At 38.0% G+C, this 19,358-nt stretch overlaps 1 protein-coding gene across 2 annotated transcripts in view; it reads left to right on the top strand.

The window, feature by feature from the left end:
- Positions 1 to 763: 763 nt before the first annotated feature.
- Positions 764 to 19,358, top strand: part of ift57 (intraflagellar transport 57) — a 36,544-nt gene continuing 17,949 nt past the window's right edge. Inside the window, exons 1-4 of one of the 2 annotated variants that reach the window (XM_062974862.1) lie at positions 764 to 1,003; positions 11,047 to 11,209; positions 14,233 to 14,351; positions 18,965 to 19,055. In XM_062974862.1, coding sequence (XP_062830932.1) covers positions 831 to 1,003; positions 11,047 to 11,209; positions 14,233 to 14,351; positions 18,965 to 19,055 — 546 coding nt within the window. In that variant the 5' untranslated portion in view covers positions 764 to 830. The remainder of the gene's footprint in view (positions 1,004 to 11,046; positions 11,210 to 14,232; positions 14,352 to 18,964; positions 19,056 to 19,358) is intronic. The other variant, XM_062974860.1, reaches the window with a different exon arrangement.

Below are 19,358 nucleotides of genomic sequence, written 5' to 3'. Positions count from 1 at the left end.
ATGATTGTCATTGGATCTGGGAGTTGTAGTTCACCCTTATCCAGAGAACACTGAACCCAGCCGACAGCAGATCTGGACCAAACTTGGCACACAGCCTCAACATGACCGGCTGTGCATACAGGCGGAGTTTTTTTTTTTTGGGGGGGGGGGGTTGACCCACGATTCTGGGAACTGTAGATCATCCACATTGTCATGTATTTTTTGAATGGGAACATTCATAAAAACGAAAGCAAAGACTGGCTTTTTTCCCTAATAGTGTTACTAATTAACTAAGGCCCTTTCCACACGGCTACATTACCTGCTTTGAACTGGGACATGCAGTGTAGACCTAGATGACCCAGTTCAAAGCAGACATTGTGGAATTTTCTGCCTTGATATTCTGGGTTTTATGGCTGTATGTATGGGCCCTAGATGATACCTAACACCCCAAACAAACAAATAACCTGAACACCCCTGGGTAACCAAGCTAGTAATACATAAAAATGTGCAGGCACACAACCCAATATCAAAAGGAACGTGTGTGGCTGCGCCTACACTTTAGAACTAATGGAGTTTGACACTGCTTCAAAATGCCATGACTTAATCATGGCAGTTGTAACGGAAGAGAAGAAGCTCTTCTCTAAGAAGTGAAATAGTTGCAAAAGCACTGGCGTATCTACGCATGCGCAAAGAGGACTCCCTTAGAAATGCTAAAAGTCCCGCCCCTTTTCGCTGACGCTCCGTGATTGGCGGGTGAGCGAGCGTCAGCCGAGGAGGGGCGTGGCTTGTTTCCCTGGTGACGCCGCCTCCGGCCCGGGAAACGCTGTTGGCGTTGTGCTGGCAACCAAGGGATGGTGATGGCGGCCGCGGCGGCAGCAGCAGAAGAAGGCGAGCCGGTCGAGCGGGGCCCCGGCGCCGTTCACCACATGTTCGTTGTGATGGAGGACTTGCTGGAGAAGCTGAAGCTGCTCAACTACGAGGAAGAGGCGGCGCTGAGGAGCCACAACATGAGGCCGCCCTCCAGGTGAGGAGACAACCAACCCCTGCACGCAAATACAGGCCTGGTTGTTTGGGGAGGAGAAAGTTCAAGGCTCGGAAACTCGAGTTCCAGCACTCTTTGGTAGAGAGGGCTAGAGACCTTGTTTGAACTACAATTTCCAGGTGTCCATTGCATTGAGCCATGTTAGTTCAAGTAGTGCCAAACTTGATTATTTCTACAGTGTAGATCAGGCATGGGCAAACTTGGGCCCTCCAGGTGTTTTGGACTTCAACTCCCACCATTCCTCACAGCCTCAGGCGCTTTCCTTTTCGCTTAAGGAAGTGGCCTGAGGCTGTGAGGAATGGTGAGAGTTGAAGTCCAAAACACCTGGAGGGCCCAAGTTTGCTCATGCCTGGTGTAGATGCACCCATGACTTCTGTTTGTAAAGTTTGTACTCAATATGTCTTTGGAGACAGGGAGCTGAGTTGGTACACTGAAGCTCTTGAAAATTATTTTGCTTGTGTTCCAGGGAAGTTCTTACAGTTCGAGTATTCCTTCCTTGGCTGCTTCTGACCTGAAGTATTTTTGGATTTTTGCTCCAGATTTTGGAATATTTGCACCCACACAATGAAATACTTTGCAAACAGGACCCAGGTTTACCTAACCATTAAATGGACGAAGTTCATTTCAGTCTTGATACACATTTCATTCCTAATACGCGTAGCCTGAAATATATTAAACATAATATTAACACTTTTGTTTATGAGATAAGGCTAGTGTACATTGAACTACAGGCAGTCCCCAAGTTACGAACATGATAGGTTCTGGGTTGCTGTGAGTTTTCCGGGCTGTATGGCCATTTTCCAGAAGTTTTGGAATGGCCTCCCCAGGGAGATTAGTCAGGCCCCCACCCTATCCTCCTCCTGGAGGGAATTGAAGACTTGGATGTTTAGACAAGCCTTTGAAAATGTCTAGTCCAGTGGTCTGCAATTATGATACAGCACAGCACCTTTATCCCATTCCCTTGTTCCTTAGCTACAACTTACACTATTTCTTTCTGTCTTGTTTACAGTTAGCCATGTTCTTAAGACAGATAACACCTTAGTTTATTGCTACTGTTATGAGTTCAAATTGTTTTATATACTAGTGGTTTTATTTTGTATTGTACTGTGTGTATATTTTATGCGTTGTTTTAGGCACTTTGTGCCATATGTAAGCTGCCCCGAGTCCCTTTGGGGAGATGGAGCGGGGTACAAAAATAAAGTTATTATTATTATTCTCTCCTGACGTTTCATCCACATCTATGGCAGGCATCCTCAGAGGTTTGTTGGAAACTAGTCAAGTGGGGTTTATATATCTGTGGAATATCCAGGGTGGGAGAAAGAACTCTTGTCTGTTTGAGGCAAGTATGAATGTTGCAATTGGCCACCTTGATTAGCATTGAATAACCTTGCAGCTTCAAAGCTTGGCTGCTTCCTGCCTGGGGGAATCCTTTGTTGGGAGGTGATTAGTTGGCCCCGATTGTTTCTTGATTGGAATTCCACTGTTTTTGAGTATTGTTCTTTATTTACTGCCCTGATTTTAGAGTTTTTTTTAATACTGCTAGCCGGATTTTGTTCATTTTCATAATTTTCTCCTTTCTGTAGAAATTGTCCACATGCTTGCGGATTTCAATGGCTTCTATATGAAGTCTGACATGGTGGTTGTTAGAGTGGTCCATCATTTCTGTGTTCTCAAATAAAATGCTGTTTCCAGGTTGGTTCATCAAGTTCTTTGCTATTGCTGACTTCTCTGGTTGAATTAGTCTGCAGTGCCTTTCATATCCCTTGACTTGTATTTGGAAATTTGGTTCTCCCTATGTAGACTTGTCCACAGCTTCATGGTATATGGTAGACTCCTGTTTATGAAATAAGGTTAGTATACATTGAACTACAGGCAGTCCCCAAGTTACAAACAAGATAGATTCTGTAGATTTGTTCTTAAATTGAATTTGTATTTAAGTTGGAACAGATATATTTTAAAGTGTAACTCCAGGCAAAAATATAATTTTTTGTAGCTTTGGATAGTACAGTATAGTGAAGGGTTTGTTTTGCTATCTGTGCTCCTGTTCATAAGTTTTCACCTCTCTTTCTGTACGTAATTGGATTTTAAAAAATTGGCTTGTGGAAATATCCTTTCGAGGGATAGATATCTCTCACTTCCTGTTGTCTCACCCCATTCTTAACTATGGCCCCTTCCACACAGCTGAATAAAATTCCACACTATCTGCTTTGAACTGGAATATATGGCAGTGTGGACTCTGGGCCCTTCCACACAGCCATATAACCCAGAATATCAAGGCAACAATCCTACAGTATCTGCTTTGAACTGGGTTATCTAAGTCCACACTGCCATTTATTCTAGTTCAAAGCAGATAATGTGGGATTTTATTCAGCTGTGTGGAAGGGGCGTCAGATAACCCAGTTCAAAGTTGATAATGTGGGATTTTCTGGCTTGATATTCTGAGTTATATGACTGTGCGGAAGGGCCCTATTTGTAAGTCGGATGTTTGTAACTGGGAGACTCCTTCATGAGAAAACAAAGATGTCACTATCCAAGCCACACATGTGGACAGTTTTGGAGCATTTCAAAAAAGGGATGCTCAATATGTGCTTGTGGTCCATGAAAGTTGTTTCAGTTGTGGCCTAAAAGCAGAGGTTGGAGGAGCATCTTATAATTGTGTAAATTCCCACATGAATGGCTGAGATAATGATACCTTCTTTTCTAATGGTTCAGTGCATTCAAACCTTGTTTCATGCATAACATACAGTAGAGTCTCACTTATCCAACATAAACGGGCCGGCGGAATGTTGGATAAGCAAATATGTTGGATAATAAGGAGGGATTAAGAAAAAATCTATTAAACATCAAATTAGGTTATGATTTTACAAATTAAGCCCCAAAACATCATGTTATACAACAAATTTGACAGAAAAAGTAGTTAAATACGCAGTAATCCTATGTAGTAATTACTATATTTACGAGTTTAGCACCAAAATAACATGATGTATTGAAAACATTGACTACAAAAATGCATTGGATAATCCAGAATGTTGGATAAGTGAGACTCTACTGTATTTAAAATATAGTGTATAAGGTGACCTTCAGGCTATGTGTCTAAAGTATGAAATATGAATTAATCCATGACAAAGGGTTTGACCCAATGTCCCTTCCAGCTTTAAGATTCTATGATTCTGTTACTTTCTATTGGATTCATGGGTCAGCAAATGTGTATAGACAAGTTCCCAGGTCATTCACTTTTAAAAAACAAAAAATGCAAGAAGAAAAATACTGTATTTAGAAACTAGGTTCCTGCAGTCATTGACTGCATAATTGGAATAAGTCTGTGATAGGTCTTGCTACAGATTAGTCATGCATAGGGTTTGCCCGCATACTTTGTAGTTGTCTTGATGTCCGCATTTTAATATTTTTACAGAGCAGTTCTGAGAAAAATAAAAATAAGATCTTGATAGTTTTTTTAAAGATAGGAAGCAACTTGCATCCCCAAAAACAAACAAACTTTCACAGGGCTATACAAACTGATTATTTGCATTTAATATACTGAATGTGTGTGCTTTCGATAAGTTGAATGCAAATATTTTTGTTGTGTGACTTTAAAATACATAGCAAGCATTCATAGTGGCAAACAAGCTTTTCCTTGGAGGACTGCTACTCTAGTGCAGTGGGAGGTTGTGGTTTGTGATTTAGCTGAGGAGTCAGAGGCTTTTACTTTTTTAACTTTCAGCCTCACTATAAAATTGAGCTCAGTAATAGTTCATGTATGTAATATATGTGCATCTATATGCACTATCATGTGTGTTCAATGAGAGAGAGCCTTCCCAAATAATACCTCATAGAATTAGTCTTAATTATCCAAAGAAGTACTGTTCTCGGCGGGTGGGGGTAAAGGAGGTGGGAGGGCAGTATTATCGATAGACACAAGTGGTAGATGAAGGTGGAATCAGCAATGTTAAGAATATTAAGAGAACAATATTCTGTATGTATTTTGAAATGGTGACTGATTTTGATATTATTCTATCTGTATTTAAATAAAACATTAATTATCAAAGGGTGATTTTAGTGCTATAACTTAGATCCAAATTGTCACTATCCCATTTTTGTGTGGAAGGATAACTCTTTTCTCCATCTGTGTGCTGAGATCTTGTAATTCTTTGGTAACTTTGGATCTTTTTTTCTTTTCCCCGTAACACACTATGTAGTACAGAGCACTGTGTTGTGCTATGCTATAGGTCTTAGTCAAGTTTTCTTTCTATAGAAGGAAACACTGCTGACAAACTACAGATATTGTGTTACGTTCTAAAGGATGGGTTTGCCAAGAATAATGGCTTATTGATTATTTCTAAATTACGTGCCATACAGTGTTACTGTTGCTTAGTATTGTATTCTATCATTGCTCAGGCACGGCAATGATAGAACTGAAGTGCAGCTTTGTAAAGTTGTCTAACAAATTTTGACTTAGAAGCCATTGGAGCTAGAGCTTTGAAGTACAGAACTCATATTTTAAATATTTTTTATTTTCTCAGTTGTAGTACTCTATGTGTGTGTGTATGTGTGTGTGTAGGACTCTCTATATAGAAGAACATTGAAATAGTTTTCATTGTATTAGTTAGCTAGTTTAGCACTTCTACCAGAGTAGCGGTAACATTTCATGACTAATACATTTTCTCTGCTAACTCTTGCAGTTGAAATGAAACTATGTAATCTTTGTGTGTTGATGCAGTTTGCGGGATTTAAAAAATGACCAAACAGATGTGTGGCACGTATGTAGTATTATCAAGATACAATCTTATATGTACAATTTGGGGGGGGGGATAGTTAATTGTGCATTGAGCAGAAACACATAGGATTGTGTCATCAGAATTAAACATGTTCTGATTGAGACTTTATGCTAAGAGACAGTTTTATGTTCTGAATGGCTTTTCATCATCCCACTACAGAAACTTGTAATTGTGCTTCTTATAGTCCTTTTGGTCAGGTCCTTGTGATAGGATTTTCTCTCACTGTTATAATCCTCTTGATTTTCCTTACAAGTGTTGTACACACCAATTATAACATGTCCAAATATAATTGAAGTGAATGAAATATTATGTGAATTAGCACAGACCTTAAAGTTTTTGTGCAAACCTGGCTGGAAAATATACATAGAAACATAGGGCTGGAAGAGACCCTACAGGCCATCCAGTCCAGCCCACTGTTGCACAAGAGTACACAATCAGCGCACTCCTGACAGATGTTCTCTGTTTAAAAACCTTCGGAGGAGACCCCACCACACTCCAAGTCAACAACATATTCAATTGTTGAACAGCTCTGACCATCAGAAAATTCTTCCTGATGTTTAGGTGGAGCCTCTTTTCCTGCAATTTGAATTCATTGCTGTATCATAGCCTCTAGAGCAGCAGAAAAAAAGCTTGTTCCTCCTCAAGGTGATGACCTTTCAGATATTTAAACATGGTCTTTATGTCCCCTCTCAGCCTTCTTTTCCCCAGACTAAACATACCCAGCTCCCTAAGTCATTCTTCATAGGGCTTGGCTTCCAAACCTTTGACCATTTTGGTTGCTCTTCTCTGGACACGTTCTAGCTTTTCAAAATCCTCCTTTAATTGTGGTGCCCAGAACTTGACGCAGTATTCTAAGTGAGGTTAGACCAAAGAAGAATAAAATGGTATCGCAACTACCTTTGAACTCAACACTATACTCATATTGATGCAACCTAGACCAGTGGTTCCCAACTTGTGGGTCCCCAACTGTTATGATTTCTGGGAGTTGAAAGCCAAAACATCTGGGGACCCACAGGTTAGGAACCGTTGGCCTAGACTCACGTTCCCCCCTTTTTTTGGCTGCCATATCATGCTGTTGACACATGTTCAGATTTTTTGAACTTTTTCAAGAATAGATGACAAAAAATGTAAAATCAAACATTCTCTTGGTTCAGGCATCACTGTCTTGATAAGTGAGCCATGAAATGCATATTTAAGCCCCCCCCCCCTTCTCTGTTCCCCTTTAACATCCTTTGTTGGTGAAACAATCTTCATTTTTAAACTACAGTTTGCTGTAATGTTTGAATAAGGAAGCAGATTTAAATGGTTCCCTCCAGACTAGCATTATGCTGTCATCCTAGAATCATAGAGTTGGAAGAGACCACATGGGCCATCTCGTCCAACCCCCTGCCATGCAGGAAAAGCACAATCAAAGTGTCCTGTTCTGTAAAATACTGCATTTATTCAAATCTAATGCTTTCTTTTTTGGCTAAATCACCTTGCCAAAATTAGGGTGTGCATTAGATTTGCTTAAATGGTAATCTTACTGCTGAGCCAAAGCAACAAGGGAAGCTGCTTCAGGAGCACCTGGAGCTCGTATTTAAGGGATGTCATCTGTAATTTAATTGTCATAGATCAATGCTATGTAATCCTGGTATTTGTAGTTTGGTGAGGCATCCGCACTCATGGCAGAGCAGGCTCAAGGCCTTGTAAAACTACAACCCCCATGACTCCATAGCATTGAACCAAAGCTGTTAAAGTGGATTCATTCTATAGTATAGGTGCACCCCAAAGTTTTCTTTTCCATCGCTGGAAGCTTTGTTGCTCTAACACTTTTGTTTTTAAAGAAGGAATTCTAAGTAGGCAGCAATTGGCAATAATGGCCATATTACAAAGAGTGCATCTTTTGCTGCTTCGCATTATATTCATCAGCTAATACTTTTTTTGGTTTCAGGGTTTTGAAAATTGAGGTGCTCATTAGATTCGATCGCACATTAGACTTAAGTAAATACAGGTATGCTAAATTGTAGAAGAATTCTCATGATTTCACACGAATTCTGATACTGCATCACTCACATGTGATGGAAGAGGGAAGTTGGGGAAAAATACAACATGACCCCCTTATCCTAGGATTTGATATCCACAGTTTCACTTACTCATGATCCAAAAATATTTCCCCTGGAAGTTTTTGTAGACCTCTCTAGGTCCTCCAGTCTGATTCTGTGGTGCGGTTCCAGCCCAGATATAGGCAATCCCTGAGTTACAAACATCTGAGTTACAAATAACTTATAGTTAAGAATGGGAGTGAGTCAACAGAATGTGAGAGAAATCTATCACTAAGAAGGGAAATTTACTCCTGGAGGAGTTGTCATGGGGGGAAAGGTGCCTCCGTTGAAGCTTTATTACTAGTCTTTGTTTCCACCACAAGCCAAAACTTTCAAAATTCAGTTATCATAGGGACAGAAAGTGAGGCGAAATCTTCTGAATAGGAGCACGGACAGCAAAGCAAACACTGTGTTCACCCTTCCTTATGCTATCCAAAACTCTGTGTGTGTGTGTGTGTGTGTGGCTGGAGTTTCATTTAAATGCACCCGTTCTGACTTACATACAAATTCAACTTAACAACAAATCTACAGTATCTATCTAGTTCATAATGTGGGGACTGCCTGTGTAGTCAAATATAGGGTTTGCTATTATCCATGTTTTCAGGTATCCATGGGATGGTGATTTTTGAACATATTCCCTACAGAATTGCTATACTGAATTGGTTGAGCCAAGCCAGAAACTTTATCACTTGTACTCCTCCCCTCAAAATTCTTATGGTTGTATTTTCCAGTTACCAGCAACATTTCATTCCATTTATATTGAATTATTCCATTAAATTTCAGTACTTACTATTGTATCCAGTTAGAAAGGCTTTTAAGGACATTATTTTTATAATGATTTTTAAAGTTTTGTATTTTTTTTAACCAAAGTCTGTCTTTTATGTTCATTTAATTTCATTTTAATTACACATTTGAGGCCAGGCAATAAATAATTGCAAGGGGCAAAAATAGGTTCAAGGACAAGTGTTTGCAAATGGCAAAATAAAATTCAAGTCTATCTTCAGTACATTATAATTTAATTATTAGGGCCTAATAATAAGCACTTCACTGTTGGGTAGGCAGTTTTTTAAAAAAGTATTCAGAACTCTCTTCCTTCAATACCAACATGCTTGTTAAAGACTATTTCCTTGAGTCCAAAATGTTAAAATCTTTGTGAAATCATAAGTGAGAAAGTCAGAGTAGTAGTAGTAGTAATAATAATAATAATAATAATAATAATAATAATAATAATAATAGTAATAATAGTAATAACAACCTTATTCTTATATCCCTCTTCCATCTCCCTGAAGGGACTCGGGGAGCCTTACATGGGGACCAAGCCCAATATAAATAAGGTTACAAAGTACATAGTTAAAAACATGTAACAATCAATTATATTAAAACAATAAAAACAATAGCTGTAGAACATCATAAAACACAAACCAAGCAACAACCAACAGTAAAGAAATTGTAATACTTCTTAATATGTGTGTGTGTTTTTTTTGTTTTTTTTTTGCTGAAATGACATTAGCCAAGGTTTCTTGCTCTTTGAAGGGAAAAAACCCCCACCATGGACTTGTGTTTTGATATCAAAATTGGTAGACATTTCATGAAAATATTTTGGTTTGTTGAAACAAGTATTCCCACTATATTGTTATATCAGCTAGAAATAAGGGCTATGATTACATCCACATATGCATCAATAAGCCCAGAGAAGTCATATTAGCTTCTAAGAATATATGTATATGTTTGTATTACAATTTTTATTTAACATAGAAAATGGAACACTGGAGGATTAATGATTTACTGAATTATTATGCCTTGTCAGAATTGGGAGTCAAGAATCTGCTGTTAAGAACACAAATTCTACTATGTATTGACATTCTCTCTTAAGACTGCGTTGGTAAAAAATCAAGTAGTGCATGTTGTGAGCCAGTATTCAAAAAGCTTATTTTCAAGGCATTTTAACTACCTGACAGCCAGAAATTCATATTAGACCTACCTTGTAGGATTGTTATACTGTAAAAATAAACCCATTGTATAATGTTCATAAGTGAGCTAAGGGAGCTCTCTGTAAAACTCAAATATTTGAACTTATTGTCCTTGTAATTCTATTTCTCTGTGATTCTTCTGTTCCTTTATTTTTAAAAAATTGTTTGCATAGGAGTATTATGGTAATGGTTGATATTGCCGCTTATTTAAGTTTATAAATGGCCCTGTCTTGAATGGCTAGGAGTTTAATATAATATTTTGAAACCATTCAAACCAACAACTTAAATCCTCTCACATATCAAACCCACAAGATACACATCACGTAATTTTGGTTCCCAATGTCCATCTCAAATTTTAAAAGTTTTGGAATATTGTCCAGGTTCTTGTTTTGAATATAGCACATGGGATCTTCCTGTCAAGTGGGTGCTTTTATTTAAATGTATGAACTCTCTTTCTGCTGATCTTGAAAAATATGATGCATATAGTGATCTTCTGTGTTATACAGGCAGCCCTCCATATTCACAAATATGGGGAAAGTGCAATTTTTTTTAAAAAAAAAACCTGTTTTCTAAAGCTGAGGATCACCTTTCTAGGAGTATCTAGAATGATCCTCCAGTAAAACTCTGTAGTCAATTTCTTGTAGAGTTTCATCTACAGGTGCCTAAAAACATTTTTCTGTAGGAATCTGGAGGTCCTGCAGCTTCGATGTATGGTCAGTTTCCAACAGAAGTTGCTGGAAGGCCTAGACATGGACATGACATATTATTTTTCTAAAGGTAAAACCTGTGGAGGACTAATTATAATTATGACATGTAATAACATGTTTCCCACATGGAAAAATATATAAAATGTAAACTGTTACATAATTAAATTTGGATTATCAGAGGTTTGGCAAGCAGATTCTTGAGAATTGCATGTATAGCCTTCGACTTAAATTATTTTTTTTCTTAGGGTGTATATACACAATAGAAGGCACAGCCATTTGTAGTATAACATTCTGAAAATGCTCCAAAGAGAAGAGCACATCTATCAAGGAAATTGCCTGTCAGTGAAATACCACTCCTATAATGTCATCCTTGAAGAAAGCAATTTTGAGGGCATAGAAGGTTATAGTCGTACAAAGAAGTTCTGGTAAGGGGAGGACAGGGTTTTTCAATATAGGCAGGCTAATCGGTGCCCCTTCCTTTTAAAACAGGCACTACTTTGCATTGCCCATTAACCCTGGTGAACAGTTTTACATGTTCTGCACTCTTGCTGCCTGGCTGATTAATAAAGCAGGGCATCCTTTTGAACAACCGCAAGAATATGACGACCCAAATGCAACAATATCCAGCATACTCTCTGAGCTGCGGTCATTTGTAAGTGCATTGTTTTGCTTAATACCATGTTCCAGCAATTCTGCATGTATGCTGATTACTACTGTTTTATCTTTCAGCGGATTACTTAAGAGAAAATTGCTAACTGTTATTTTTTTCATGGCAATTTTTTTTTTAGCCAGAGCTCCAGGCATTGAAGTTTATTTTTAAACATAGTTTTTTAAAAAGTTAGACTCTATAATAAAGTTTGTATTTTATATAATGTTTATATAATGTTGGACTAGATGGCCCCTGAGGTCTCTTCCAACTCTACAATTCAATGATTCTATATTGTTACATAAATGTAAATATACATCATATAAGCTGTAAACAAAACTGAGGAGGAAGATGCAATTCTAAAGCTGGAATATCTGAAAATATTTTCCTCTGAATTCAATAGTGGGCAAGCCTGCTTTCAAGTCTTGGTTGAGGATGCTGCAGGAGATTGCCAAATACCTTATTTTCCAGCATATAAGATGACTGGGCATGTAAGACGACCCCCAACTTTTTCAGTTAAAATAGAGTTTGGGATATACTCGCCGTATTAGACTATCCCTCTTCCAATGTGCGCCAAATAAAAATTAAAAAAACATCAGATTTGATTTCAATATGGTAATTTTAATTCAAATGCTTATGACATACAGGTGCTTAGCAGGAAAACTGTTTCCCTGCCTGCCCAGCCCTCCCTGTCTCCAAGACTATCAGAGCAGTAGCGCAAACATGCCTCTTTCACCCATCTGGCCCGCCCTTGTATCCTATTACTGTACCTCCTTCTCTGCCTCTTCGATCTTGCACATGTGCACCTGTGCTGCTTCACTGCAGTCCTCAGGTGAAAGGTCTGAGAGGCAGAAAGGGAGGTACAGTGATAGGATACAAGGGCAGGCCAGACAGGTGAAAGAGCCGTGTTTTTCTGGGCACAGCGCCGCTCGATCTCTTTTTTCCATAGCCCGGGCATCCAGGACGCCTGCAGCTTGCTCTGCCCTTCACTTACACCTTCCCGGTGATGCGCCCTCTCACCTCATCATCGGGACCACGTTAAGTCACTTCTTTCCACAAATGCCGATGAGTGGATTTTCTTTTACCGTATTTGTACAGCACCGCCCTTGCTGCTTTCATACAGTCACCGCATATGGTGGGAATGCGGCTGTGGCCGTTTTTGACCTCCCCCATCATATGCAACGACCGCAGATTCTCTAGTCCAGCTCAGAAGTTTCAGCACCCGCCCTATAAGACAACACCCGGCATATAAGACGACCCCTAACTTCTGAGAAGATTGTCCTGGCTTAAAAAGTAGTCTTATACTCCAGAAAAAACAGTACATTTGCATTGGAGTTAATCCAGTGGTTGCCAGTTGATCATCCTCTATATAAGATGTGATCCTCAAAGCTGCTGAGGTTGGAATTTTATGCACATTTAACTGGCAGTATACAAGAATGCCCATATTGGGTTAGAAGAAGCCACTGTCAAATTCCAGATTCCAGACAGATCCCTGTGGCAATGGGTAGGAGTAATCAAATTCCCGGAGCCAATTTTTGCCCCCAAGACATTCAGTATGGTGCTCAAAGCTGAGAGAGTTTTAAAAATAATTGAAGCTGGAGGCGCCCCCAGATGCAAGAGATATGGGCATTTATTTTCCTTTAAACTGTCATGTAGAAATGATTTTGTTCACTGGCAAGGGGCAGAGACTGCTGAAGCTGTCTTGGGAGCTGCATTTGGCCCATGAGCTACACACTTTGCTCACCCCAGGAAACCCACAAGGAAGACATTTATATTTTCCAGCAACCTGTATTGGGAGGTAAACATACAGCTATTGTGACAAGTAGCCACAGTTATTGAGTTAATGTGTGTTCACATCTAGTAGACATGTAATTGGACTATATATTTATCAGTACAACTAAACTGATTTATGTGCTTTGCAGCTAGCACTCCATTTCTCATGTTTTCACTTATCGCAGAACTATTAGGGCCAATTGTGTTTTCGATGACTGAAGATCTAGAGCATATAATGAATGGAGGAGAAAGAGAAGGAGAAAATAAAGCCGTTTCTAAGATCAAATGGAAATGAAAGCACACTTGAAATGCTGGTATAGTGTAGTTGATTGTAAAGACCATATGAAGATGTTGCTTTCTTGTTTGGAAAAATAGTGTTTGTGTACATATATATCCTAGGATGCTTTAAATCATTGTAGACATTTGCTTGCAAAATAGACTTGTCCACCTTTCTGCTTCTATAGCAAGGTAGAAGGGAGGAGTAACTTCTATATATCTGAATAGTTGTATAAAAGCAACCTCTAAAATCAGTGATAGCCATAACTATGGTCTGTCAGTTCAGGCTTCCTCCAAGTTATAGTAAGCTTTAGTAATTTTTTTTAGTTGTAACAGAAATTCTAGCTCTATTTTGCATTTTAAACTCTAGCTTTAGATTCTGGTTTGTTAGCCAGCCATTCTCAGGCCACGATTTCTCAACTTTGACATCATGCCAAATCACTGCTTTATGTGATGTCTGAATTGAGCCTATGTGATGACAGGTACCGCAGGAAATGTGTCCACTAACCTTCTAAAAGAGAATACTGTTTCAATAATTCAAGGAAATAAAAGTGAAATTGAGTGAACAGCAGCCTAAATAGTGTGCTTATGAACTATTGCTAGGAAAAGCTCTCTTAAAAGCTAATGCGAAACTATATGTCTTGGCTGTCCCATTCATGTTTGGACACTGCATCAGGTAACAAACTAAAATGTAAACTGCTATGAATCATGAATTTGATGGTCACAGTTCTGTTTGCATATGTATTTGTATCTCTTGATGTGTCATCACTTGATATTTACAGCTTAGTCTTTGAACCTGAAACTATTTGAATTAATGTGAGTTGATATGGAAATCATATTCATGGTGTTTATCTTTAGGGACCATTTACATATGCATTCTTCATATGAACCCAGGTGTACACTAGACCTCAGTAAAAGAAAATGTTGCTTAAAACGTAATTATGTTATTTCACCATTAATTATATATGATTCTCTTTTAGGGAAGATCTGTGGATTTTCCTCCATCAAAGTTAAAAGCAGGCTATGGAGAGCAAGCATGTTATGTTCTTGATTGTTTAGCAGAAGAAGCTTTGAAATATACATCCTTTGCATGGAAAAGGTATTACGATTCAGTCAAATTGTTTCTTTTACTCTTCCTTGTGTTTTAGAAAATTGATATGCCAATATTAAAAAAAAACAAGAAAAGGATAATGATATAATAGGTTAAAAACCAATATTGTTATGTAATTTTCTCATATCTCACATAGAGAAGACATCCAAGTTCAGTTTAGTTTTCCATGAGTTCCCAATCATTTATTAATAATTCACATCAATTATTAATCATGTTTTTCATAGTCATGTCTCTGTTATGTGTATATTGTTCTAGCATAAGTGCCTCAATAGTTTGTCACCATGAAATTGGCATGTTTTCTCTAACACCCATAGGTTATTTAACAGTTACATAAAATGTGATTGTACAAGAATCAGAGGAGTCTTTCTATCTCTATAATCAGACTTGGTTACCTTTTCTTCCAAGGGTTTCTGACTAGAATATATAGGTTTACCCATTTCCTTGCCCCAGGTATCTGATGCAATAGGTTAGGATTGAGGCAGAGTGATTGCCTCAAGGTCATCTTCTGAAGGTACTGAATAAAGATTTGAATTTGGGCTTCCATTGTCCAACTTGAGCTACTGCCCTGAAAAGTACTGCATATGCATAGTGTCTTTGTTATCACAGAGACTGTTGTAGAAAAATGGTTAAGAACATGAGACGCGTACCCGAATTTGAAATCTCTGCCTAGTTTTGGCTTTGCTAGGTCATCCTCATTGTACTAAGGATTCAGTGCAATTCCAGTGGAGTGGAATATCTCACTGGTGTTTCTCTGCAAGCCTGTTCATCAAATGCCTTCTTACAGAGGCCAGCTATAACCAGAATGAGCTATCTCTTCAAAGTGTGTCTCAGAATATATGGAACCAAAATTCTGTGGGAGGAGTGGCTTGCAAAATTGCATATTCCTTTTTCACTGTTGATTTGTACTACTTTTCCATGGTGGTGGGATTATTAACTCCTGAGAGGCAAGATGTTAGGCTGATAATAGTGCTGCTAGCTGTATCTTTTGCTGAGGAGCTAAAACAAATGTGCCAAACAGCTACTGGGCAGCAGCAGTGGTAGAATATGACACCCACCGTGGATAACTCAGAGAGATTGTACAGATGAAGGCACAGTAAATTCTTTTTGAATGTCTTTTACCATGAAAACCCTATAGCGGGAAAGTCCAAAATGAAACAAGAGAGAGAGTGATAGAAGATAACACCCCCAGGTCAGATGGCAAGCTACTAGGGTACAGCAGAGAACAAGTAGTACTGCAGTTAAATATAAAACTAGACTCAACCCAAAAGGATGTTCAGATGTTGAAGGGTCCAGAAAGGAAGGGAAACTAGCATAATACATATTATGGAAACGTGGAATGTGAGAAACATGAATCAGGGGAAGCTAGGCATAATAAAACAATAAATAGAATGAAATATGGAATATATAAACATCACATGGGTGAGTGAACTAAATTAGACATAAATGGGACATTTTAGTAAGATAATTACAATTTTATTAAGGAAATTAAAATCTAGAAAGAAATAGATTACAGATGAAACAGTTGAAGCAGTTAAGGACAGATAAGAAGGAAAAGTAAAAAGTGACAGAAATATGATCAGAACCCTGAATGCATGGAGAACTACTCTAGTAATCAATTCAGAGAAATGGAAAATGATAACTAGTATGGAAGACCAAGAGACCTCTTTCACAAAGTCCAAGAAATCAAAGGGAATTTTTAATTAAGGGTGGAGGTACTCTCCAATCAGCAGGGGAACACCATTACAAACTGGAACAATGGAAACAATGCATGGAAGTACTTTATAGAGATGAAAGAATGGCAGATTCATTCATTGAAGAACCATTTAAGATGAACATATAATTTTAGAAAGTGGAAGCTGCACTTGGAGCACTGGGGAGAAATAAATCACCAGGAACTGATGGCATACCAATAGAGCTGCTTCAAACTATAGAGACAGAACCTACGCTAGTTCTAACTAAAATCTGTCAACAAATATGGAATACCAAATAATGGCCCATAGATTGGTAATGTTCAATATACATTCCAACTCCCCAAAAAGGGGACCTCAGAAATTGCAATTTCCTCAGGACCATTTTGTTAAATCTCCCGTGTAAGCAAAGTGGTGCTCAAAATTCTACATCAAAGACTTTCACCATATACGGAGCAAAGAAAGTTCCATGTTGGCTAATGGAACACTAAAGAATTTCAGTAGTAAATCAGCCCGTGCTTTATAGATTACAGAAAACTTTTGATTGTGTAAATCATGGTTAAAGAAATTGTTGTGCGACATTTGATTGCCCTGATACATAACCTGTACTCAAGACAAGGACAGAATACAAAGAAACATCATAGTTTGTAATTGACAAGCGGTCAGGCAAGGAAGCATTTTGTCATCCCATATATTTAACTTGTAAACTGTACATATCACAAGTAAAGCAGGATTCGACTTGAAGGCATGCAAATTAGAGGAAGCAACATCAACAGATGACACCATACTACTAGCAGAAAATAGGAAATACTTGGGACAATTGCTGAAGAAAGTTCTCAAAGAAAGTGCAAGGGCAAGTTTATAGTTGAACATAAAAAAGAAAATAATAATAACCACAGATGATTTACATAACTCTAAAGTAGACAATGAAGGCATGGAAGTAATTCAAGATTTTCCATACCTTCATTCAGTCATTAATCAAAATGCAGCCTGTAGTCAAGAAATCAGATGGGAAGCTATGAAGGGAAGTTGTGAAGGAACTAGACAAGATCCTGAAGTGTAAAGATACATACCGTAATTGAATACTAACATTACGATTTTCCATGCCATGGTATTTCCAATTTCTGTGTATAGTTGCAAATGGTGGATAGTGAAGAAAACTAATAGGAAAGAAATACATTTATTTGAAATGTCTTGCTGAAGAAGAGTTCTGCAGGTACTATGGACTGCAAAAAAGACAAACCAGTGGATCATAGAGTAAATGAACCCTGATCTTTCCCTAGAAGCCAAGATGACTCAACTGAGATTGTTGTAGATTGCTTATATCACGGGAAGACATGATTTACTAGAAAAGACCATGCTTGGTAAGATAGAATACAATAGGAAAAGAGGAAGACCACAGGTACAGATGGATAGACTCAATCAAGAAAGCCATGGCCCTAATCCATAAGACCTGAGCTGAGATAGTTGGGTGATTTTATTTGTATGACATGTCAGTTATTTATTATTTTACTTTCTCTTCATACTAAGGATCTGAAACTAGTATACAATTTGCAACACTTAAATAACAGTCTAATAAAATAATTTTCAAAAGTAAATCTCCCTTTTGGGGAGATAAAGCGGTATATACGAGGGTTGAATGAAAATTAATGCCTCCACCTTCGTTACTTCAGTTTTGATGGGAATATTTTAATAAATCAAATGCAGAAATAATCCTTAGAATGTGCTCTTTCTATTCACTTTTCCACATAATCACCAGACAATTGGTTACATTTCTACCAACGATGAACAAGTTTTCTGAAGCTGTCACGGAAGAAGTCGACACTCTGTTTCCGCAACCAGCGTCTCACAATACCCATCGTGCACAGATCTTCCGATAGCCAAGCAAAGCAATAATGTTACCTACACATTCTTGTGAAATGCCGATTATGCTTGAAATTTCTCTCTGAGTGATACAACAATTGTCCTGAATCAGTCTGTCAACCTTTTGCTTGTGAAACTCTGTGGTTGCTGTCACAGGACGTCCAATTCTTTATTTGGCACGCAAGTCAGATGTTCCCACCTCAACATCTTTAAACTCACTCACCCAATGACACACAGTACTCACATCAGCACAATCACCATAAACAGCTTGCATTCTCTGATGAATCTCCTTCAGGGTGACACCTTCTTCTGTCAAGAATTCAGTGACTGCATGTTGCTTAAGTCGCATTGACTTACCGTCTGTGCAGGGTTCCATACTTCGCACTTTAACAACACAACCGTACAATGCTAAGGCCTCCTGCCAAATGGAACTGTAGAGGAGTCTACTGAACAAGCCAGTACCTGCCGCATACCAGTACTGCCATCTGTTTAGGATGGAGGCATTACTTTTCATTCAACCCTCGTAGTAGTGGTAGTAGTAGTAGTAATAATAATAATAATAATATGCCATAACAACTGTTCACATTTATTCATCAAATTCCAAAGTAAGTAGGTACAAGAAAATTGTGACAGGTTTGACTTGTTTCTGGTAAATAAAGCTAAATATAGTGTTGAACATAGCTAATTGGATTTATGCGAAGTGAGTGCCTATTGAGATATAATTTTAATGCCTCCAGAGGAGTCCAGTGAATTTCTTCCTAGGCCAACGATGATTAAAAATATTTTGAAGGTACAGTTCTTGTGTGTGTTGTATTACATTACAATGATATCAGCAAGAAAAAAATTAAGTAACTATGAAGATGTTCCCTCTAATAAAATTTGTTTCATGTTTTTATATATTTCTTATTATCAGTATGTGTTAAGTTAGAACTTTAGGTCAAACATTTTATCATGGTTTTCCACATGGATTTCTGAGACCAGTTATATTGTTAGAAAAAGAAAAATGATGGATCCTCTTATATTATCAGAGGATTCCATTTATTGTTTCAGGCCCACTTATCCAACAGAAGAGGTAGAAGAAGAAGCAATAACAGAGGATGATGCTGAACTGACTCTTAATAAAGTAGAAGAAATAATTGCGGTAAGTATATTTCATTTTCTGTTGACAGTTCATTTATTCAATCTGAAGAAAATCTATTTAATACATCTATTCTAAAGTGAGCCTTGTTTACATTGTTCGGTTTTTTCTCAGTTTCTGTTTTGCCTTTTATGTTTTTGACTCCCTGTATACCTGGATAATTCTGATTATTGAGCAAATTTTAAAGTGTAAATAAATAATATAGTCCAGTTAAAAGATTTCAACCATAATGTGAAACAAAGAAATTGTTTTTACAATAGCTCCAATGTAGTTTTCATTTGTTTGCACTTTCATGAGCTCCTCTTG

Source organism: Anolis carolinensis, chromosome 3, assembly GCF_035594765.1.
Source record: "Anolis carolinensis isolate JA03-04 chromosome 3, rAnoCar3.1.pri, whole genome shotgun sequence".
Lineage (NCBI taxonomy): Eukaryota > Metazoa > Chordata > Lepidosauria > Squamata > Dactyloidae > Anolis > Anolis carolinensis.
This window is presented reverse-complemented; position numbering and strand designations above follow the sequence as displayed.